General features: G+C 37.9%; 2 protein-coding genes and 1 pseudogene across 3 annotated transcripts; 1 reads left to right on the forward strand and 2 right to left on the reverse strand.

Annotated features, from left to right (window-relative positions):
* Positions 1 to 736: 736 nt before the first annotated feature.
* Positions 737 to 5,602, reverse strand: LOC125280189 (annotated as a pseudogene).
* Positions 5,603 to 7,440: 1,838 nt separating this feature from the next.
* Positions 7,441 to 12,164, reverse strand: LOC125280191 (HLA class II histocompatibility antigen, DP alpha 1 chain-like). Of its 2 annotated transcripts, XM_048210538.1 has the most exons (4): positions 12,053 to 12,164; positions 9,680 to 9,925; positions 9,001 to 9,285; positions 7,441 to 8,864 (listed from the first exon to the last, which is right to left on the reverse strand). In XM_048210538.1, the coding sequence occupies exons 1-4, from the start codon at positions 12,108 to 12,110 to the stop codon at positions 8,743 to 8,745; spliced, it is 711 nt and encodes a 236-aa protein (XP_048066495.1). In that variant the 5' UTR covers positions 12,111 to 12,164; the 3' UTR covers positions 7,441 to 8,742. The 2 variants fall into 2 exon arrangements, with proteins under 2 accessions (XP_048066495.1, XP_048066496.1); XM_048210539.1 differs by lacking the exon at positions 9,680 to 9,925 and having other exon boundaries at positions 12,053 to 12,153.
* Positions 12,165 to 21,928: 9,764 nt separating this feature from the next.
* LOC125279239 lies at positions 21,929 to 23,119 on the forward strand. Its single transcript, XM_048208688.1, has 3 exons — positions 21,929 to 22,094; positions 22,304 to 22,586; positions 22,663 to 23,119. Exons 1-3 carry the CDS (start codon positions 22,009 to 22,011, stop codon positions 23,068 to 23,070), a joined length of 777 nt encoding a protein of 258 aa, XP_048064645.1. The 5' UTR covers positions 21,929 to 22,008; the 3' UTR covers positions 23,071 to 23,119.
* The last annotated feature ends 1,906 nt before the right edge of the window (positions 23,120 to 25,025 follow it).

Raw genomic sequence — 25,025 nt, forward strand, 5'->3', positions numbered from 1 at the left:
GCATATAGCTGTTCCTCTGTGGATTTAAGTGGTGATATGCTTGCTAAATAAAACAATTCCTATTTACGCATATGTGCTTAATAGGCCTTAAAATGCTTGAACCCCGATAAACGCTGCTTGCAGCTTTAATTATCATTATTGTTTCTATGTATTTATATGTATTTTTTTAAACTTTTTTGTTTTCTTTCAACCTGAACTGAACTGTAAAAAATCATAAATCATAAATAATAATAAAAAAAAAACATTTATGGCAGAAATGTACATACAGAACATGAAAATCAATAACACGTTTATCTCAAAACGATACAATACCAGACGAGGAATAAGGGTCTTATCTAGTGAAATGATCTGTCATTTTCTAAAAAAAAAAAATAATAAAAATGTATATGCTTTTTAAACACAAATGATCACCTCACAAGTGCTTCCGCCATTTAAATTACGGATTGAACATGGCGCCAGTACCGTTTTTTTTTTTTTTTTTGTAAGTTGAATAGGGAAGGATGTAGGACATACAGCGTAAGCTTTTTGAAGACTACAGAAGGCGGTCTAGTGGAAGCACTTGCGAGGCGATCATTTGTGTTTATAAAGCATACTTTTTTTTTTGTTTTTTTTTTTTTTAGAAAATGACCGATCGTTTCGCTAGATAAGACCTTATTCCTCATCTGGTATCGTTTGGAGTCTATTGAAGTCCACTATAAGGAGAATAATCCTGGAATGTTTTCATCAAACATTGACGTGGACATCTTGAATGACATGGGGGTGAGTAAATTATCAGGAAATTTTTTAACTAATCCTTTAAGGACATAGGGGCAATTTCCTAAATAGATGTATGTCATTCATAAAAACTTAAGGACCAATTAGATGCAAGAGATGTTCTCAGTGAGAACAATAATCTGTATTATATCTATATTTTACACATCATTTACATCATTGTCAACATTGTCACATCATTTGCATCATTGTCACTGATCTTACTCAAATATGACATTATATTCATACAATGCTTCCCAGAAAAAATGCTATATTTATATCATTGTTGTTTTCCTTGTTTTAAATTTAAAAAACAAAGCATCAGCTAAAGGATTGTACAAATTAGGATTGTGTATGATAATTGTGGCATAAAGGACAATGCTTCATTCTTAGTCCCCTTGCAGTCAGAATGAGGAACTGAAATATGTATAGGCCTAATTATTAATCATGTGCACAAGTTATCAGCATTTATAGAGAAATTCTACCTATCATCAATGAGGTACTAGGATCCTCCCTGTCAAGAAAAAAATATATATATATGTTACATGTATTAACAGGGATGATGTAAATAGACTAACATCATTCTGAAATATTCTCACTATAACCTGTTGATTTCTTCTTGTAATAAATGAGTCCAGCAGCTGCTATGATGATTCCCAGCACCAGACCAGAAGCTCCAATAGCGATTTTATTCCTCTCAGACTCAGGGAGAGATGGATCTGTAGGGTACACTGGTGTGTCAAACTATGCTGTCCACAAAAGTAGTACTAAGATGGGTAACACTTTAGAATACTGATCCTTCATTAATGAATAACTACACAGGAACAAATGAGTAATGCATTATTAACACTCTAGTAACTACTATTAACTAACAATAAACTCTGATTAATGAATTAGTAAGTAATAGTGCTCAGCTGAAGGTGGTAGTTCACTATTAACTAATCAGTAACTACTGTTTTTTTTCATACTCTAAGAGAACTACTAAGAACTACTATATACAGGTTCATAATTAACATGAATGATGCATAATGTATAATTAATTCTAAAGTGAAGGCCTTGGTAACCCACTAGTAATGACTGAAGTATTACTAAATACTTAAGGAATTACTAATTATTTGGATCAGTATTCTAAAGTGAATATCATGATAACTCTCTAGTAACTACTGAAGTCTTTGTAAACCTTTGATGTTTTGTATGTTTTGTACAGTAATTCCTTATGATATATTTGGTAACACTTAATTAATTACTAGTGGGTTACCATGATCTTCACTTTAGAATACTGATCCAAATAATTAGTAGTTCCTTTAGAAGGATGTAGTAACACTTAAGTAATTACTAGTGGGTTACTATGATCTTCACTTTAGAATACTGATCCAAAAAAGAAGTAGTTACTTTAGAGTTATATAGTAACTCTTGAATTATTACTATCCAATACTTTACCAAAACCTCAAAAGTTTACAATGACTTCAGTAGTTACTAGAGAGTTATCATGCTTTTCACTTTAGAATACTGATCCAAATAATTAGTAATTCCTTCTTAAGTATTTGGTAATACTTCAGTCATTACTAGTGGGTTACTATCACCTTCACTTTAGAATTAATTATACATTATTCATGAGTATCTCCTCTTACCCCAGTCATAAATCATGGGTTTATTGAAGCTGGCATGCTCCACCATACAGGAGATCTTCTCTCCAGATTTGGGGTGTACTCCAGCTCAGAGTGGATCTGGTAGTACCAGTCTCCATCAGCCAGCTCCATTGTTGAGGTCGCTTCAGAGGTCATCAGTATGGGAAGCCAAACACACCAAAAGTGGTACGAGGCAGCGGGGTGTTACAAAGCTCGCGCCGCGCTGACATGTCATCTGCGCGGATCAATGGACCGCGCAGCGCGGACGTGTTTTCTAGCGCCACCCAATGGGCAGCGCGGCGCGAGCTAATCTCATCCAATAGTATCCAGCTGCAGACCCGCAGCACCAGTTTCAGAACCGCAGTTTCATGATGTCTACAGTATTTAACAACAATACTTTTAAATAAAGTCATTTTTCTGTTCATATAGGCCTAATATGCATAAGATATCATGATGTACAAAGAGGAGTTTTTACCAAGTTAATCGATAATGCAAACTATGTTTTGTTAAGGCATGAACTAATTTGTATAAACTGTGAACAAATACTTTTAACCATATAATTTTGAAAATATATTAATAAATATGTAACCATATAGTAAAATGTCTCCCTTGACTGTATGTGATATTATTTCCTTATGTTCATGTTGTGAACTTCTGACAAATCGTATAAAGACACAGAGGCATTTAAGGGCATTTAATGTCAAAATATAAGCCTACATGTATTTAATCATTCCAAATCCTTGAACAAGTGAAACATGCATTTAAGCCAATGAGACATCAGAAGGTGTATATGGTGAGTGTATGATATTTCTGTCATGATGTGGTGAACGAATTTATATTTATATATTTATATTACTAAGTATTTGTATTACTAAGTGTCTGCTAGGCTACTGAATCATTTACATTTTATCATTAAAGATTTTTTTGCATTTGTCAAAGATATGTATCGTGTTAATATTAAATAAATATTAATAAAACTTATTCATTTTGTTTTCAGGGATGAAAAGACAGGGTTTTCTGCAGAAATGCCATGATATGGGTTTTATTTTGATTATTTGTTTTTTGCTTGTTTTTATTTTAATATGAGCAGTTTAAATATGTTTTAATCCTATTATTTTAGAAATGTTTTATATCCTATTTGTTTTCAGCACACGTTTTACTTGTTCAAGGCTTTTTTTTTAAATGGTTATTTTATTTGACATTAAATAGCCTACGTTACATAATGTAAGTATTATGTGTAACAATTTGAACATGAAGGAAATAATACGATCAAATATACAGTCAAATGTTACACATGTATTAATATATGTTTGAATTAATAAAATAAATAAATAAATAAATCTTCTCAAACTCTGTGTCATTGTATTAGCCTATTTAAAACGTGGAGAAAATAATTTAAAAATAAAAACGGCGTAGTTGTAGCCTATTCTCGCAGTAGCCTATACACGACTGTGCTTGTATCCATTCATTGACATTAAGCATATAGGCTGTTTTAAAATTTTGCTCTTTCTACATCATGATATCTTATGCATATTAGGCCTATATGAACAGAAAAATGATTTTATTTAAAAGTATTGTTGTTAAATACTGTAGACATCATGAAACTGCGGTTCTGAAACTGTGGTGCTGCGGGTCTGCAGCTGGATACTATTGGATGAGATTAGCTCGCGCCGCGCTGCCCATTGGGTGGCGCTAGAAAACACGTCCGCGCTGCGCCGACGAGTCGGTCGCGCGGCTCGGTCCATTGATCCGCGCAGATGACATGTCAGCGCGGCGCGAGCTTTGTAACACCCCGCTGCCTCGTACCACTTTTGGTGTGTTTGGCTTCCCATACATCAGTTTACCATCTCTCAGCCAGGACACTTTGATGTGTGGAGGATAAAATTCATATGCGCTGCACATCAACACAGCTGGATGTTTGCCACCAGCCTGCGTCACTGAACTGAGCTTAACCTTCGGTTTCACTGAATCAAGAAGAGCAACAACCTAAATACACAGGTTGTGCAGTATAAAAATCATTATGTCTATAAGTCCCCATAAAACATGGAAACCCAAAGAGAGAGAGTGTGTGTGTGTGTGTGTGTGTGTGTGTGTGTGTGTGTGTGTGTGTGTGTGTGTGTGTGTGTGCATGCGTTTTTGTTGTGAATTATGTGTACACAAATATAATGACACAGGTATTACACTGGTATTACAACGTAAACATTAAATATGAGGATATTTCATGAGTCCTCATTTGTGTGTGTGTGTGTTTGTGTGTGTGTGTGTGTGTGTGTGTGTGTGTGTGTGTGTGTGTGTGCGTGCGTGCGTGCGTGTGTGTGTGTGTGTGTGTGTGGTTTGACAAAAGAAAGGTCAATTGAAGAATCCCTGTAAATATGAATTATTTTTATTCACAGTAAGTTAGCGTTTCATTTCAAATGCAACTATTTAATGCTTTCAACCATTTCTGGTGATATTAAAACTTTCTGTTAATAATTATTTTCTAGATACAGATACTAACATATGCTCTACATGTTGACATTAAGAATGAGAAAAGAATCTTGTGCCACTTACCTGATTTCTCACAGATAGCGGAGTCGAAGAGTACAGCATTACCTTTGCAGAACCAGTCCACAATACCTCTTTCTTCCTGCACAATGGTGCCATTGTTCCAGATCTCTGCAAGTTTCATTCCATACTCATTAAACCCCACAAACCTCCCCAGAGTGCTGTCAAATTGTATAAATAGATATTTATTGAAGTAATAGTTGTTAAAATACACCATGTCACTGATATTAGAGGAGCTGTAGATGCATCTTGACATACGGTATCTGTAATATACATTAGCTGAAAAAGAATGTAGACAGAGAACAAAATGTCAGATAAATATGTCAAGAAGTAAGAAACAGAAGAACCTGGATCCATCAGTCAGCTGCAGTAGTTTTCTTTATAAAAAGTACTTGTCAAGTAATATTTCCCTTAGAAGTTCCATCATCATTAGAACGTCACCCTTCTTAAGATAATACTGCACCACCACCACCACCACTACTATTACTACTACTACTACTACTACTAACAATTATCACAATAATAATGCAATTTATTGTTGATATTTAATTATATTACTTCGATACCTCTCATGTTACTTACCACTTTCTGCTACAAAGAATGCAGCCAGTGTCAATAAAAGATGACAACACAAGAGCTTTTGCAGTGACATTTTCACTCACACTGAATCCCAGTTGAATGCTGCCAGTTTTTTGTTCATGTTTATGAGATGGATGTCTAAGATAACTGTTCAACCATTTAGTGCATGGAAAAGTGTCAAGTGTTGCTAGGCAGCATACTGGTTTCATTTGAAAACAAAAACCAGTTATTTTTCAAGTTATCTATCTGACGAATTGTTACATTATTCAGAGGCCAATTTCAATAATTAGGGATCAAAGCACTGAAGTGTAAGGATGTCAGAGACCATAAATCCCAAAATTGGCAGGATGGTCACAATCGTGCACCATAGTCGCCACTACACACACCCATCGGACAATACGTGGTACTATAATATTACTATTTAGTGGTACAAAATTTTTGGATCATAGCTTTGAATAGTAATTTTACTATTATGTCCTGGAACAGTTTATTGTGTGCCCCTTTAAAAAAGTGGTGCCACCTTTTTTTTTTAAAATATTAAAATTATTACAAATATTTAATTATTTAATGAAGTTATGCATAATTAGCATATGAACTGCAAATATGATGTTTAAGAAAATATATTTATTTTTGTTTAAATTAAAAGGGTTGTAGACTTTTAATATAAGCATGTCTGTGTTAAAAGTTGGCTATGCTTTGAAGAACCAATAGAATGCTAAAACATATTTTAAGCCTGTTCTTTTTCTATCAGTTTTAATATTTTAAGCCTGTTCTTTTTCTATCAGTTTCCATCCCTTTGAATGGAAATAAATGCATTGATATTGCTCATTGGTATAACTATAGTGTACTGAGAGTATAGTTTTATATAATAAGTGTACATAGAAATCTGTGAAATGCTTATATAGATAATTAAATGTGTTTTTTATATGTCCCTAACCTTTTTATACCCCAATAAACACAAAATTTCAAGTTGCAAGTCATGATTAAAATGCTGTCTATTTAAAATGAATAGACAATTTTATGTCTTCCATGATATATTATTTTAAAAGTTCTATTAAGTCATTTAGTGTTGTGGTATACATTGTGAATAATAAAACAAACAATTTTGTGTTAAACTGCAAGCATATGGTTAGGAGGCAACACAGGGCCTTAAGAAAAATGCTTCAGATAAATATGGTTTTGAGCAGCAAATGTTCTTCACATGATCTTCACTGGAGTGGAGACATGGGCCTGGACCCCCGAGGTGCAGCCTGAGCTCGTGGAGGGGAAGCCCGAGGCAAGGTAGAGCCGAGGAGCTGGACAACACCAGTGGTGCCGACGGATCCAGGGGACTGGCTGTGACCAATGGTGGAGATGGGACCAGGAAATCAGACAGGAACATCGGCAGAAGAAGATCATCTCCAGACGGGACCGACGAGGAAGATGACAGATGTATAGACTCTAGGGCTTTGATGTCATCTGGCTCTGGTTCTGGGATGACCTCGGTGGATGCCTGGTACGCAAGTGCCCTACTCCCTCCAAAGTCCCCACTTCAAGGACTCTGCAGTCCAAAATTTTATTAAATATTCATTTTTAGCTTTTCGTGAAAAGGACTTTTTCTTGAAGAGCTAAAGAAACCGTGATTAGCAAAATGTGCTGTCAAACTCTGACATAAGGTGCAGTTTATCCTTGTGGTGTAAGAACTTATGTTTTAGGTTTATTTATTTCTAAGCTACAGAATATGTAGAAGACTGAATCAATGCAGAACTTAGTGAAACCTTAACCAAAGACTATGAATATACAAAGATGTAGCACAAGGCCCGATTCAATTTGCGTGAACTTTTTTTTCTTTTCTTTTTGTGCAAATGCAGAATGATTCACTTTGATTTCTTTTATTAAATATTTAATAAAATGCATTTAAAGGTTTTTAAAATATTCTATTTTTCTTTCAAGAAAAAAAAAAACTGCTTAGGATTGTTTATTGCACCAAAGGTAATTTTGAGAGGAACTTTAAATATGTACAGTTCAAGTCACATGATGTTTGTTTACATATAGACCACAAGACATAATAATAACTGAATTTATACAAAAGATCAAGTTCAAATGTTTACATATGCTTGATTCTTAATTCTTAATAGTGTGTGGTTACCTGGATGCAAACGTTCAGTGATGCTCAAGGCAACACAACACATTAAGAGCGAGCTGGTGGGCGTAAACATTTGAACAGGATGACTGGAAATTGTTATTCTATTTAAAGAATTCTACAAATTTTATTTAAAGATCTTTTTTTTTTTTAGTACCCTGCAGAAGTTACATAAAATACTTGCATATTTTCCAAAAGACAAAATAAGAACAATTTACCGCTCAATCATCATGTGCAAATGTTTACACCCCCTTAATTTTAACATATTGTATTTCCTTCTGGAGCATCAGTAAATGTTTTCACCATTTGCCTAATAGTTGTCACAGTGTGAAAATATAGATCTCAAAAATCATACAGTCACTGCTGGAAAGTGTTAAAATAGGCAGAAGATGCTGGAAAACCAAAGAATGTGCTGGACCTGGAAGAATTTTCTGAAGAACTGTTGGCTGAACATGACGGACAAACACAGGACTTATCATAAAAACAAATCATAAAAACAGCCATAGATTATCCAGGTAATGACATGCAGTACTGAGAATCAATTAAGTGTACTGGGGAGAGTCAGCCCAACGTTGCATTCCTATTACTTGTGATTGGTAGAAACTCGCATTATAGCAGAATATTGTAGTGGAGGTTCATGAAAAACAAGTTGTTTTCCATACGTGAAAATGCAGGGCAATCACTAGCAGTTCAGTTGCAAATATATTTTATATCAGGGATTGAATTGCACAGGGCTGTTACTAGGGCATCAAGTCCTTGAACAGTTTTTTGTGTGCCCCCTTAAAAAAGTGGTGCCACCTTTTTAAAAAAAAAAGTGTTACAATTATTACAAATATTTAATTATTTAATGAAGTTATGCATAATTAGCATATGAACTGCAAATATGATGTTTAAGAAAATATATTTATTTAAAAGGGTTGTAGACTTTTAATATAAGCATGTCTGTGTTAAAAGTTGGCTATGCTTTGATGAACCAATAGAATGCTAGAACATATTGACTCCAGATGTATTAATTTATATATTTATACCTTTAATGTCAAATATGACATCACGAGAATGGCACACATTACTAGTTGTCTAATTGGCCAGTTCCATTAAGAGATATTGTTAGCTTCCAGGTCAGTTGCAGTTGTTTCCTTTAATGAGGAAGAAAGTTCCAACTGCGACTCCCAACAGTCCAAGAGTTAGACCCACTCCACAGAACACTGCTGGACCAACACTTGGGAGGGCGACATCAACATCTGGAAAAAACATGAATAGGATATTGGAAGATGCATGAAAATATAATTTAAAAGAGAGAGAGAGAGAGAGAGAGAGAGAGAGAGAGAGAGAGAGAGAGACTAATATCCATTTATTCAATTTGAAAATCCCACTCACCCCATGTTTTGGTCTGAGGTTGACCCTGGAGGGCTATGTGGTTCACCGTGCAGCTGTAAATGTCTCCTTCAGTAGGTGTAAACCTAAAAGTAGAGAAGGCGTTGAAGGTACCATCTGCCTTTGGGCGGTACTGGCTTAAACTCATGCCCTCTGTCACATTAACATTATTCTTAGTCCATGAGATGCTGAGAGATGGAGGATAGAAGCCAGTCACATGACAGACAAGGGTGTTCTGAACACCCAGCTGCACATCATCCTTTGGATAGATGGATGTTTGGGGTGCATCTAGAAACAAAAATAACTATTTTTTAATTAATTCAAACAAATATAGATATCATCATAATACACTTTTGAGGCAAATCTTGATGACACTGGATGCATACAACTCATTTCATTTCTGTTCTCACATAGATTAAAAGTTCACATCATGTAACACTTCATAACGTAACTCATGAATTTGGTTTTGAATAAAATAGGTAGTAGCAATAAGTAGCATCATGATTAAGCATTCATAACGAGTTGAGTTGTTATAACTGCCTAACTTTTCATGCACTTGTAGATGGGATATTAATTATTAATGATCCCCTTTATAAATAGTTACCATATCCTTGTATGTATATATGCACTATTGATGTTCATTCAGAAATGTAAAATTTAAATGCATGTTTTCATGCCTTACCCATTTCTGGTGGTGGGCTCTTGAAAATGTTAGTCAAAGTGGCTACATCACTTTTGCATCCTTTCATTTCAATAACACTGGTTTCATAATAACCAGGAAATACTATAGGATTTCCAAAATCAGGTAATGTTACTACTCCTCTCTTCTGATTATAGTCGGCATGCCACATTTCCTCTCCATCAATTCCATGCATATCCTCTCCATCTGTCTCAGAGCATCCATGAATTCCAAAATATTCATGTAACACTGAAATAGAATGAGCATAATAAAGTCAATTTAGTTATATACATGAAATAGCTATGACTCTGAGTCAATTAATTTGCTTCTACTACGGTTACCACACCTCAAAACGTTTTATTTCACGACGTTTGTCGGGTTTTTGTCTTTAAAACAATCTTTTGTGTAGGAATCATTTTTATGCATCTCATCCCAATCCTCCTAATTCCAAAACCCTACTTTGCTTGTGTGTGAGGGTTCACATTTGCTTTATTTTTGGATCTTTGCGAAAAGTATGAATTTGATTCAAAATCAAATTGTTAAAGGGCATTAACATATATTCTGGTATTTATAATAAACTAAAGGTGTTTTTTTTTTAACAGTATGTTATTAATTTAGTTCTACAGAGCTCATTTATTGCTCTTGTTCTTTTCAGTTTGGTTTTTTGTTTTATTTTTGGGAAGTCTGTCCTGGTGCGTGAGCTAGTAATTTCTGAGACTTGGGAAAGGCCCTTTGGTCAGACTAGTTTTTATTTCTTTTCTTTGTTATGTTTGTACAGTGTTTGTTCCCTCACACTGTACACCTGTAACAATGATGCCATGCCATGATGCAGAATTGAGTAATTTGCATGTATTTTATGATTTAAATGCTCATTCTGTGCCTGTGATGTACTTTTGTGTGAGGTTATCAGTAACTCTTTCTTTCTTTCTTTCTTTCTTTCTTTCTTTCTTTCTTTCTATCAACTAGCTTGGAATCTGAAACATGCAATAGCAATGTGATAATACAACTACCGAGTACCCTAGCAACCACCCAGAATACCGTAGCAAGCACATAGCAACCACCCCGGGTGCCTTAGCAGCCGCATAGCAACACCCTAGCAACCAACCATAAAACCTTAGCAACCACTCAGAGTACCCTAGCAACCACCTTAATCACCTTAGCAACCACCTGACTCCTTAGAAACCACCCAGAATACATTTGCAACCTCAAAGCAAACTGAAAACCTTCAAACCTCAAGCTTTTACAACTTGTTTAAACTTTCTGGACAGACTTTCTCAAGCCAACTTAAAATATTGTCTCAACGAACTTCTTTATTTAGTTCAGTATGGCAAGGTCTTTTTTTTTTTTTTTTTTTTTTTTTTTAATTATCCCCTTAAAATACCCAGTACATGCTGTGTGATGCTGGCTGGTACTGGTTCATTATGGACATTGGCTTGAATTTAGCATTTTGTGCTATTTTTTCTTATGTCTCTGCTATTTGCTTTAAAATTTAAAATCAACTGCTACTGTTTATATGGAGAGTGTCCTAATAATAAATGCTACCTATCAGAATGTTCTTCCAATGCTATAGTTATGAGGTTTATCCATCCACTTTCCTAAACCATTCGAGGATCATATATCAATATATATATATATATATATATATATATATATATATATATATATATTATCTTGCATTATTTGCATTGTCTGCAACTGTGTAGTATATTCTACTCTCAAATCTGACAGAAACTTTGACTAGAACTTCTGATAACACAAGAATAACTTCTACTTCTAAAATAGAACCTCTGATAACACAATGCATACTTATTGTAATCATTACTGATTTTTTAAGTGTTCATTATATTTTGTGATGTTGGAGCACTGTAACATTTCTTAACACCTCTAAGGGTGATTTAAAACATGTATCAAATGTTCTCAAGAAATAGTCTTTTGTACCAAGAGTTTTGAAAATTACATGTTACATAATTGTGGAAAATAGTACCAAAGTCATAAAAAAAAATTGGCAGCAATTTATTTTTCAGTCCTTTTCCCCATGCGCATACTATGTACTTATTAATTACAATAACTGGGTAATAACTAGGTAATAACCCTGAACCTACACCTAAACCTAACCTTAACCCATGTAGTTACCTTATATTACTACTTTCTTGGGTAAGTACACAGTAATGTAAGTGCACATACTGTAAAATAAAGTGCAACCAAACAAAAATTTAAATTTACAAACCAAATTTACATGACACAATAATAATCTTTTGGTTTCAAGCATTTAAACCCCTAAAAAAAACACAGACAGGTTTGAATGACTAATGGTGTTAAACATGATCAGTTTTGTCACATTACCACTAACTAAGTGATTAAAAAACTTTAACTTACATTCAGCATCAGTTGAAAGAACAACAGTAAGGGTGAGAATGATTATGTACAGCTCCATCTTGATAGATGAGAGTCAAACAAATGTCAGAGAAATATTTAGCTGAGGTGAAAAAGCAGGTATTTCCTCTTTTAAGACTTTTGCATCACCCACTCAGAGTTTGACCCACACAGTGACATGACTGTATCTATAGGAGGAATAAAGGGTTTTCCTCTTTCAGCTCTCAGGCTGCTGGCTAATCTTATCTAAAATTATGATTCTGTTTTTTAACTGCCAAAAAGACTGATGAGCTTTGGATTGACCCCTAAAAATATTGTCATTATTAATGTTGGTGAGTAACTAACTAAATTAATTTGAGTATTTGTACTTTGTGGAAATCCATGTGGCTGATCACAGTAAATCACACTCAGTTCTGTGTTAAGACTCATTTAAAGGTCATTTCTGGGTTATTTTTGCATGTCAGAATGTTAATATTAATTTATTTAACCTTAAATTTAATTTAAATCATATCCAACACAGTCACTGTTTGGCGAGTGTCAAAGTGTGTGGACTTTTGCAGCGCGTTTGTCTATTTGTAAGTGTTGTGGGCTTTTGCAGCGCATGTGTTGTCAAACTGATGAATATGTTTTCTTTATTTGCTGGTGTTTTTTCTATTTGCATGTGTTTTCTTCATTTGCAGCGCGTTGAGCTCTCTCGGCCACCGTAGAAAAAGCTGTTGTGCAATAGACTGTACTAACAGATTCAACAAGAATTCGGAGCTATCGTTTTACAGACTGCCAAAAAACACAGAAAGGAGAAGTAAATGGATCGCTGCACTTCGCAGGAAAAACTGGAATCCATGCACCGAAATGTGGATTTGCAGTAGCCACTTTGTCTCAGGTATGTTGAATGTGTGTATAAAAATATCCTATGATATCCTGCTTAAGTGAATACTCCTGTGTAATTACAAAGTTTGGTCAGTCAGCCTTCATTAAAAAGACCATTACGATGAGTCTTATATGTTTTACAAAAGCGAGATGATTAGATAGTGTTAGTTAAGCAAGACAACCCGTTTTTCTTACAAGTAGTACTACACAAGGCTATATATATATATATATACATATATAATATATCCTCTCCCACCTTCCTCTCCTCTCTCTCCTTCCTCTCCCACCTTCCTTTCCCTCCTCTCTTCTCCTCTCCTCTCTCTCCCTCCTCTCCCACCTTCCTCTCCCTCCTCTCTTCTCCTCTCCCTCCTCCTCCTCCTTATTCTGAGCTGTATTAAAATTATAAATATGTGTTCTTACTAAATTTGATTGTAGTTTAAATGATTAAAAATATTGCTGACAAATGGGTTAAACCTAGGATGGTGACAAAGTTTAAAAATGTAAAAATACAAGTAATTAGTATTTGGGTTAAAAGTAATTAGTCTTTTAATGTCATAAAATGATTCTTCTAAATATGTTTGACAGGATGACATTGAATAACAGATTAGTGTGTGTCTTCTGTAAATCATGGTAAAAATGTATATTTATTTATTTTTGCTTAGGAAAATAATTATTAATCAGGACACATTCTAATGTACTGAAAAACAAACATTACAGTTTTTCTCAATTGCTAAAACACTAAACCCTGTTGTCTGAACCAAATGCTCAGTTGCCTGAACCCACTGATTGAATCAATCACTCTTTTGGCAAAACCATAAGCACTTTTCACCTGTTTAGACACAACTTGCCAACACATTTTCATTGTGATGCATCAGTGCTGCATAATGGTGAGCACAGGTGACAAAAGTCAAACACAATTAAAGCACAGATGTCACCACTTGAACACAACAACTCAAAATTCATCACACTTGTGGCTAATGATGTGAGGGAACATATAAAGTAAACCAGTTCAAAGAGCACTGATTTGTGAGGCCCTACAATGGATAGAAATCTGAGAGGAAGAGTTCGTGTGAGAGGAGGTCGAGGTGGTCAGCGAAGACCAAGAACAGTAATATCTGATGAAATCAGAGCTACTGTGATTGACCATGTTCTTGTCCATGGTGTGAGCATGAGGGAGGCAGGACAAAGGGTACAACCAAACATCAGTAGATTCACTGTGTCCACCATAATCCGAAGATTTAGAGAAGAGAACAGGTAATTACCTTTTTTTGACATTATAGTACAGTATGTAAATGTTGACAGTAATTACTGTATGACATACTATATACTGTACCACAGTATACTGTAAGTAAATATATGTTTCAGTACATCACTGTACCAATATACTGTAGTATTGTAATGGAGGGTTGGTCTAACTGTTTGTAGGCCTAGTATTCCATGTATATATTTTGTAACTCCATGTTCTCTTTTTGTAGAATTGAAAGACTGCCACATGGGGGTGGGAGGACAGGTATGTTCTCCCCACACCAAGAGACCCTAATTGTTGATATGGTCCGTGAGAACAATGCCATTAAACTGAGTGAAATTCAGCAGAAGATCATTGAGGACCATGTAAATTTTGAGGGTATCAACAGTGTCAGCCTCTCTACTGTTGATCGTGTCCTCAAGCGCAACAGACTGAGCATGAAACAGCTATACAGAGTGCCCTTTGATCACAACTCAGACAGAGTCAAAGAGCAAAGATTCCAGTATGTACAGGTTGGCATATATCCAGACACATTCAATGTTGATTACTCTAAGTAGTGATTTACTGTAGTGGCCTAAATCACTTTTTCTGTATCACTTACAAAACTATATCTATTTCTACAGAGGGTTTTTCAGCTGAATGCAATGGAAAGACCCCATGAATACATCTACATGGATGAAGCTGGGTTTAATCTCACAAAAGAAGAAGGAGAGGCCGTAATGTGATTGGCCATCGGGCCATTGTTGGTGTTCCTGGGCAGCGTGGTGGCAATGTAACATTATGTGCTGCCATCAGCAATCATGGGGTTGTCCACCATCATGCCAACCTGGGGCCCTACAACACTCACCAGCTCCTCATTTTCCTCAATCACATGCGAGATGCTCTGTTAGGGCAGCAGGATGAGCATCCCATCTATGTTGTTGTTTGGGACAATGTGAGTTTTCACAGAGCCAAGGTTTTATCAATCTTTGCCTTCCACCGTACTCCCCTTTTCTAAACCCCATTGAGGAATTCTTCTCCTCATGGCGGTGGAAGGTATATGGACGCCAACCTTACACCAGGGTAAATCTCCTTGTAACACAGTTAGTAGATGTGGGAAGAAGGAGGCGGGAACCGGCGAACGTTCAACAAAAGTTTAATCTCAAAATAAACAAAGAACAAAACGAAAGTAATGCCGGCAGACCCTCGCGGACGTCTGCCGGCCACATAACATAATAAAACATAAAATAAAGTCCAGGCCTGGTCCTCTCTCGTCCTTCACGGTCGTCGCTCCTCCTTTTATGCCTCCGGAGCTCCTCCGTGAGAGACTCGAGGCCGGCGCGCCTCGCAGGTGATGCTCATTATCACTCGCGCCACCGGCCTCGCGCCGTTCCTCACGGCTCTCTCCCGCCCTGCTCGTCACATACCCCATCGCCCCTCGCAGGCCGGGGGTACTCCCGAGACTGCGCTCTACTCCCCCCCCCCGGGGCCTGTCTCGGCGGCCGCAGCACCTGGGGGTAAGGACAGACGAGACGAGAGAAAGGAGACGGAAGCAAGGGGAGCGACAGGACGAGAGAGGGGAGAGAGGAAAAAAGAGAAAAAAAAAAATTCTTGGTCCGGTTCCCCGACACACTGCCGCTTGGTCCTCAGCCAGCCGGGAGGCTCTTCCTCGCGGTGCCATGCGGTGGCACTGGACGCTCGGTGGACGGCCCGATCCTCGACCGCCTCCTGGCGGCCGGCGATGGCTCCTCCGGACTGAGGGCAGCCGGCAGCGAGTCCCCCGTTCCCTGCTCCTCCCCTTTATGGCGGACGGCAGCAGGCTCCGGCCCACGGCGAACGGCGGCGACTCCTCCGCTCCCTCTTGGACGGCAGCCACCCCACCTCGTCCCAGGGGCACGGCCTCGAGCTCTCCGTCCCACCTGTCACTAGGCTCCAGCACCACCGCCTCGGGCAGCCTCCCGTGGTCTTCACACTCCCGCGCTGCCCGAACTCTGCAGCACCGCGATCCCCTCAGCAGCGAGGGCTCTCCGACAGCATGTCCCTCCTTCCTCCCGGGTTTCGGCACCAATGTAACACAGTTAGTAGATGTGGGAAGAAGGAGGCGGGAACCGGCGAACGTTCAACAAAAGTTTAATCTCAAAATAAACAAAGAACAAAACGAAAGTAATGCCGGCAGACCCTCGCGGACGTCTGCCGGCCACATAAACATAATAAAACATAAAATAAAGTCCAGGCCTGGTCCTCTCTCGTCCTTCACGGTCGTCGCTCCTCCTTTTATGCCTCCGGAGCTCCTCCGTGAGAGACTCGAGGCCGGCGCGCCTCGCAGGTGATGCTCATTATCACTCGCGCCACCGGCCTCGCGCCGTTCCCTCACGGCTCTCTCCCGCCCTGCTCGTCACACTCCTGCAAGCCATGGGACTTGCCTGTGGTGACATAGGTGTGGAGGCATGCCAAGCCTGGATACGGCATGTGTAGGGAAAACACCCTAGAAAGTAAAATTAGCTCAAATGAAATATTAGGGAATTATAAAGAGTTGTTTAGATTACGACCGAGCAACTGAGTCGTCCAGCGTCCCAGCGTCCATTTGCTCGAGCCATAATAAGCTCTGGTAATGGATATAAATATCCAACAATAGTGAAAACACTGATTAAAGCACGGTAACTTGATCACAGTTTAAGACATTAAATTTTAGAAGCACATAATACAAGACACTTTCTTTTAAAAATCTATAAGAGATTTTATTTATTCTAACACAAACTAATCTAACACAAACACACACACATACACACACACATAAATTCATACGCGTTGCAGTAAGAAGGAAATGAGAGAGAAAGAGTTTTGAGAGAGAGAGAGAGAGAGAGAGAGAGAGAGTGGTATGATTACAGTTTTTCTCAATTGTTTACACACAAATATTGGTACTTGAGACACAATGACCACAACATGTAACTCATGCACCAACCCCCTGAACCAATTCTGCTAAACTACAAGCACAATTCCTGCTTTACACTCACATTGCAGTTCTAAAACACACTTTTTTCAAAACACTACACACAATTCTCTGCATTTGGCACAATTTTCGGGCAGAAAAATCTCTTGTTTTCACAAGGAACACACTGCCATTCAAATATGCACACTGACTCATCACATGGGCAAACACCTGTCACACATTTTTACAATTAGCAAACAGAGCTTTAGCATAAAAGGGCAACAGGTGAGCTCTTCTGTTTTGGAGCAATGCATGCCAACAATGGAAACAGAGGCAGAGCAGCATAGTTTTTTATTTTACTGTAACTGTATACAGTAAATTCTTCTGTTGTTTTGTATGTATACCACTGTATGTGCAACTTGCATTGGTTGGGATGTGCACTGTACATTGTTTTTGTTGGAAAAATAAAATATATTTGTTACCGTGTATTTGTGTGTTCTGACTTTTTATTGTAAATTATTTTTAAAAATGAAACTTTCATATATTCTAGATTCCCTACATGTAAAGTAAAACATTTTCAAAATTTTTTTTTTTTTTTTTTTTAATTTTGATGATTAGAGCGTACAGCTCATGAAAGTCCAAAATCCAGTATCTCAAAATATTAGAATATTTCCTAAGATCAATCAAAAAATGGATTTTCAAAACAGAAAAGTTCAAGTTCTTTAAAGTATGTTCATTTGTGCACTCAATACTTGATCGGCAGCACATAATACAGCAAATGACTTGCTCCTAGCACAAATTACAGCATCAGTGAAGTGTGGCATGGAAGTGATCAGCCTGTGGCACTGCTGAGGCACTATTGAGCCTTCAGATCATCTGTATATTGTTGGATCGACAGCTAAAGTCCTGCTGGAAAAGGAAATCAGCATCTCCATAAAGCTTGTCAGCAGATGGAAGCATAAAGTGCTCCAAAATCTCCTTGAAGATGGCTGCATTGACTTTGCACTTGATAAAACACAATGGACCAACACCAGCAGATGTCACGGCCCCCCAAATCATTACTAACTTCAGAAACTTCCCACTAGACTTCAAGCAGCTTGGATTCTGTGCCTCTCCAGTCTTCCTTCAGACTCTGGGACCATGATTTCAACATGAAATGCAAAATTTACTTTTATCTGAAAAGAGGACTTTCGACCACTGTTCACTGTCCAGTTCTTTTTCTCCTTAGCCCAGGTAAGATGCTTCTGACGTTGTTTCTGTTTCAGAAGTGGCTTGGTAGTCCTTTTCCTGAAGATGTCTGTGTGTGGTGACTCTTGATGCGCTGACTCCGGCTTCATTTGACTCATTGAGAAGCTCTCCCAAGTGTTTGAATCGGCTTTACTTGACAGTATTCTCAAGCTTGTGGTCATCCCTGTTGCTTGTGCACCTTTGCCTACCCAATTCTTCCTTCTAGTCAACTTTTCATTTAATATGCTTTGATACATCACTCTGTAAACAGCCACCCCATTCAGTAATGACCTTCTGTGACTTACTCTCTTTGTGGAGGGTGTCAATGATTGTCTCCTGGACCATTGCCAAGTCAGCAGTCTTCCCCATTAGTGTGGCTTCAAAGAACAAGAGATACCCGGAATTTATACTGTAGGGATGGTCATTTAATGAGACTCAAATGTAAATATTCTAATATTTTGAGATACTGGATTTTGGACTTTCATTAGCTGTATGCTCTAATCAACAAATTAAAAAAAAAAAAAAAAAAAAAAAAAAAAACTTTTGAAATGTTTTACTTTACATGTAGGGAATCTAGTATAAATGAAAGTTTCATTTTTTAAAATAATTTACAATAAAAAAATGTTGTTTTTTTTCTCGATATTCTAATTATATGACCAGCACCTGTATATATATATATACTACAAATATTTTACAACACACTTGTGTATGTACTGTCTGTAGTAAGTGTAACACTGAATCAAATAAAGACCAAAGTCATTATGATGAATGGAGAAGTGTTTTCCATTCATCATAGTGTTTTACACGAGCACATCAGTGTTCAACTGGTTCTTATAAATGTCTATTCATATGATGGTTTGTGTGTGTCATTTGAAAACAAAATACCATTTTGAGAAGAAAGAACATTGTTTTGAATATAAAGTTTCATTTTGCAGGAGAATTGAGGGGTTTTGCCCATTGTGTGTGTGTTTTTTTGATTTGTGTGTAGAGTTCTGAGAGTATGAGGCATGCTTTCAGAAAATGTGTGTAAACAATCAAGAAAAACTGTAATGCAAAATGTATGTAGTTACAGTTTTTTACGACTGCTTACACACTAAAATTAAAAGTAGTACACTATTAGCAAAACCTTACACTCAAGAAGCAAAACATCAGCCCATATTTGCACAACTATAAGCACATTGTCAACCTCACACTTGTTGCAAAACTCTACACACAGTGATTTGTGTGAACACTAAACACACTTAACATACACTACACACAAAAATCTATCATGAAGCCACTTCCTTGCAATACCAAAGCACTGACTGTCAAATTACCGCACCGTCCAACCAATTGGTTCAACACAGTCATCAGGTGTGCAAACACTTGTTTGCTTAATTGTAGACACACCAATCAGGTGTATAAGCACTATAAAAAGCAGCAGGTGAGTTCATCGACTTTAAGCACAATGGAAAGAGTCAGAGAAAGAGTAAGACGAGGAGGAGAAGGAGGAGGAGGAGGAGGAGGAGAACGAGGAGAAGGAAGAGAAGGAGGAGGAGAAGGAGAAGGAGGAGGAGGAGGAGGAGGACAAGGAGGAGGAGGAAGGGGAGGAAGAGGAATCAACAGAGGAGGAATCAACAGAGGAAGAGGAAGAGAAGGAGGCCATGCTGGAGGTAGAGGTAGAGGTAGAGGAAGAGGAAGACAAGAAGGTGCTCAAAGAGGACCGAATCTGACAAATGAGATCCGCGCAACACTGGTTTACCACGTTGTCAACCACGGCCTGACGCTGAGGGAGGCTGGGCCAAATCTAAGCCAATACACAGTGGCAAGTGTGATAAGAACATTTCGACTGGAAAATGGGTATTGTAAAATATCATCATATCAAAAACATCTGCACGGTTTCAGTAACTGCTTACAGTACTGTATTCTATGCACTACCAGCACTTCTGTTACCTTTTCCCGTGAAATTACTGTACTATTGTATACTGTTTTTTTTTTTTTTTTCTACATAGGATTGAGGGTCGGGAACGACAAGGGGAAGGCCTCCTATGTTCACAGAACAGCAAGAGAGGGAGATAGTAAACATGGTTTTGGCCATCAATGCTATAACACTGAATCAGCTCCAAGCTAACATTGTCAATAACCACACCACTTTCAACGATATCCATCAGGTCTCAACATCAACACTGGCACGCATCCTAAAAAAAACATATTCAAATTAAGCAAATTTATCGAGTGCCTTTCGAGCGCAATTCCGAAAGGGCGAAACGACTGCGGCATGATTATGCAGAGGTATGTATTCACTTTAGCAGTGTGATCTTGCATACTGTCTCATAATCTTTTACAGTACTGTAATATGTATACTAGATCCACACTGAACTACACAATTTTGCCTGACACTGTTCTTCAGAGAGTTTTACGAATGGATGGAGAGGAGATCCAGCATGAGTTCATTTACGTAGATGAGGCTGGATTCAACCTGACGAGAACACGAAGGAGGGGAAGAAACATCATTGGCCACAGGGCAACAGTCAATGTCCCAGGGCAACGTGGGGGTAATATAACACTCTGTGCAGCCATTACACAGAATGGGGTCCTCCACCGCCATGCCCATATGGGCCCTTACAACACAGCACTCATACTTACATTCTTGGACCAATTGCACAACATAACAGCAGCAAATCAAATCAATCATGCAATACATTGTTGTCTGGGAAAATGTGTCTTTCCACCGCTCTGCTCTGGTTCAGAACTGGTTTCAGCAACATCCACATTTCACCGTCCTATATCTTCCACCATACTCTCCATTCCTCAACCCTATAGAAGAGTTTTTCTCAGCATGGCAGTGGAAGGTATATGATCTCCATCTCCAGGCTGAGGTACCCCTCATCCAAGCCATGGAGGAGGCCTGTGACCAGATGGAGGTAGCAGCAATGCAAGGATGGATTCGTCATTCAAGACGTTTCTTTCCAAGGTGTCTTGCTAATGGCAACATTGCCTGCGATGTTGATGAAATTCTCTGGCCAGATCCAGCTAGGCGAAGAGACAATGTCTAGTGTGTGTTTTTTTTTTTTTTTTTTTTTTTTTTTTTACAGTTTTTACCAACTGCTTACACACAAAATCTTTTCATGTCACACGATTTTTGAAACCTCTCACTCAAAGTGCAAAACTACATGCCAAATCTTCAAAACCATAAGCTAATTCTCAGCCTTTGACTCAGTTTTCTATTGAATAAAACACTTTTTTCAAAACACTACACACAATTCTCTACCTAAAACACAAAGATCTATCAGGAAGTAACTTGCTTTCCTTTTCCAAACACAACCAATCAAAATGCTACACTTATTCACCAGGTCACACAGACACACTCCTCACATGTGCAAACACTAATTGCTTAACTAATCACTAACCAATCACTGCTTTACTTTACAGTAGATAGGCCTATAAATAGGTCAAAGGTCAGATTACCTGTTTTGAACAATGGATGCTAACAATGAACAGAGAGCAAGAGGGGTAGGAGGAAGAGGCAGGGGACAACGAGGACAAATACCTGGAGGAGGAGGAGGAGGAGGAGGAGGAGGAGGAGGAGGAAGAGGAAGGGGAAGGGGAAGGGGAAGGGGAAGAGGAAGAGGAAGAAGAGGACGAGGGCAAATAAGAGAAGGAAGGAGAGCCATCTCTGATGAGATTAGGGCAACACTTATTGTTGATCATGTAATCAACCACGGATTGACCATGAGAGAGGCTGGACTGAGAGTCCAGCCCAACTTGAGTCGATTTACAGTGGCGTCCATAATTCGAACCTTCAAAAATGAGAACAGGTATGCAACTAATGACTATTTTAGCATTATAGTAATGTACTGTAAAATACGTATGACTGCATAGTATTGCATAAACATTTGTAACTCTAAGCCATCCTTTTACTGCACTGCACTGAATGAATGAGGTTGTTATCATGCTGTACTACATTTTTTTGTAAATGGTTTACAGTTCCTATGCTGAACACAGTATGTGTTTGAATTCTGTACAGAGTGGAAAGGCAAAGACATCATCGCGGACGAGGACGCTTGTTTACAGATGTACAAGAGACTGCAATTATAAATATGGTTTTGGCCAACAATGCAATTAGGATTCGAGAGATAAGAGAGCATATCTTGAATAATGACACCATATTCAACAACATCAATACTGTAAGCCAGTCGACCATACAACGCATCCTCCAGCGGCACCAAGTGACGATGAAACAACTTTACAAGGTGCCATTTAAGAGAAACTCTGACAGAGTCAAGAATCTGCGACATGACTTTGTAGAGGTATGTATGCAACACTACTTCCAGTACTTCAGACATACCATATTTACTCATCTGTATATAATTTTGTCTGTTACAGAGAGTATTGGAGATGGATGCCCATGTAATTCGCCACAAATTTATTTATGTGGACAACACCGGCCATATACTCACTTTTCTGGATGCAATTCACACAATGCTTGTCCCTGATCCAGATCAGGTGCCTGCTAGATTTGTGGTTATATGGGACAATGTTAGTTTTCACCGGGCTGTTCTGGTCCAAAACTGGTTTGCCACCCATCCACAATTTGTAGTTTTGTACCTACCCCCATATTCACCTTTTCTAAATCCCATTGAGGAATTCTTCTCAGCCTGGCGCTGGAAAGTGTATGATCGCCAACCCTTTGCCCGCATGCCGCTTCTCCAGGCAATGGAGGACGCATGTGGGGACATAGAGGTGGCCTCTGTCCAAGGTTGGATACGCCATGCTAGGAGATACTTCCCTTGATGTTTGGCAAGAGAAAACGTATCTTGTGATGTGGACGAAGTATTGTGGCCAGACCCAGCTCGGAGAAGAGATGAAGCTTAGCACTGGGGACTGCACCACCCCCCCCCCCCCCCCCCCGCCAATTTCTTGAACCGGGACCCCACACACAATTTACTGTATTCTACTGTAAAGAATATACTTTTGGTTTACATGTTTATAGTTTTGTTGTATGCTAATGTATACAACAGTAATGTTTGGCCTAATAAATATTTTCTGTTTCTACATTGCATTGGCGTTTCCGATGTACTTGTTACCCCTCTGAGCAGATTACTTTCACTGTAGAACATTGTATTGAAATGTAGATATAAGCCTATGAAAGACCAAAGAGCTATAGATTTAGAACAGCAGTGTTTACATGGTATATCCAAAAATGTATTAATATGAAAGAAGTGTTTGCCATTTGATGCAAATGCTTCATTCTGACATGTGTTTATGGCATTTTGAATGCAGTGTTGCATTTTGAAGAAGATGTGAGGCATTTTGCATTTTGTGTGTGCAGTTTTGAGAATTGTTGAGAATTGAAGACTTAGTTTTGAAAACGTGTGTAAGCAATTGGTAAAAACTGTAACAGTAAACTTACAGTACAATACGTAAAGTGACATTTTGTTACAGTATTATGAATCTCCATGTCAACATTTTGGGTGTGTTGACAAATAAATGAGTTTCTTCAGTCTGCAACATTGGTCTTGTGTAGTGTTTGGTGAATTTACATTATATTTGTACTTTGTTGATGGTAGCCTACTCTAATCATAGGGAAGTAGAAGTGCTAAAAGTGTTTTAGGTTTATCATAGCAGAGTGTAACTCGTGCAAACAGAGTATAGTAATGTGAAACGTGTGTGTTTCATATGGTAACAAAGTGTGGTTTTTAAACAGTGTATAGTTTTTACAAGAGTGTTTAATTATGCAAAGGATCTGTAGTGTTTTGCTAATTGGGTGTGTGGTTGTGCTAATTGTGTGTAGTGTTTTGAAAACACGGACCCTGTTTTGAAAATCGTGCTTAAGCAATCCAAAAAAACTGTAAAATCAGATCTGAATTGGATTTATTCAGTGTGGATGAAGAACAACAGGAGCAGAGAGAAAATAATATCTGGGTAAGGGAGAGGAATAGATGAAGGAGGAGAGAAGAAGTTGGATCAGGACAAAGGAAAGTAGAGGAATGGGAGAGGAGGAAGAATGTGTGCTTGTTTTCCCCCGTACACATGTGGAACCTATGAAAGCTTATTTCTGCCATGAATAAAAAAAAAAAAAAAAAAAAAAAAAAAAAAATTGTGTTAATTGTGACTGTTTATCTCACAATTCTGACTTTTTTCTCTCAATTCCTAGTTTATATCTCACGATTCTGAGAAAAAAAAGTCAGAAAGAAAACTCACAATTGCAAAATAAAAAATATTTTTAATAAAAAAGTCACAATAACCTTTTATGCTTTTTTATTCTGTGGCAGAAAAAAAACTTAATAACCAAAGGCCATGTATGTTAGATTTGTTGTTGATCAGTGGCAGCAATTTCATGTTTTCATTTCAGTAAAAGCTTTATACTATGTACTATGTACTCTTTATACTATGTACTATGTATCCCTTATTTAACACACCTGATTTAGATCATCAGCTCATTAGGAGAGTCTGCATGAACTGAATTGAGTGTGTCAGATAAGAGAGACATACAAAATGTGCAGAGCAGTGGGTCCCGAGGACTGGAGTTGAGAACCACTGATGTAGAGTTTGTGTTTATTTAACAAAATATGGTTTTGGGCAGAAAATTAACTTGGCTAATTGTGTGATGTAGGTGTGTTGCTGTGTTAAGAGTTTAGAAAAAGTACTTTAAGTATTGGCAAACGCTTGTTAGCAATTTAAAAAAAAACTGTATGTTTGAGACAAGAGCCTGTAATTTATATTTATAGCCACTAGGTGACAGTATT

The sequence above is a fragment of the Megalobrama amblycephala genome, linkage group LG12 (assembly GCF_018812025.1).
Source record: "Megalobrama amblycephala isolate DHTTF-2021 linkage group LG12, ASM1881202v1, whole genome shotgun sequence".
NCBI lineage: Eukaryota > Metazoa > Chordata > Actinopteri > Cypriniformes > Xenocyprididae > Megalobrama > Megalobrama amblycephala.

Coding starts and splice junctions, on each gene's coding strand:
- LOC125279239 (XM_048208688.1), top strand. CDS start 22,009: ATGAGAGAGGCTGGACTGAGAGTCCAGCCCAACTTGAGTCGATTTACA. Junction 22,095..22,303: donor ACCTTCAAAAATGAGAACAG/GTATGCAACTAA, acceptor AATTCTGTACAG/AGTGGAAAGGCAAAGACATC. Junction 22,587..22,662: donor TGCGACATGACTTTGTAGAG/GTATGTATGCAA, acceptor TGTCTGTTACAG/AGAGTATTGGAGATGGATGC.
- LOC125280191 (XM_048210538.1), bottom strand. CDS start 12,110: ATGGAGCTGTACATAATCATTCTCACCCTTACTGTTGTTCTTTCAACT. Junction 9,286..9,679: donor GAGCCCACCACCAGAAATGG/GTAAGGCATGAA, acceptor TTTTGTTTCTAG/ATGCACCCCAAACATCCATC. Junction 8,865..9,000: donor ACCTCAGACCAAAACATGGG/GTGAGTGGGATT, acceptor TGTTTTTTCCAG/ATGTTGATGTCGCCCTCCCA.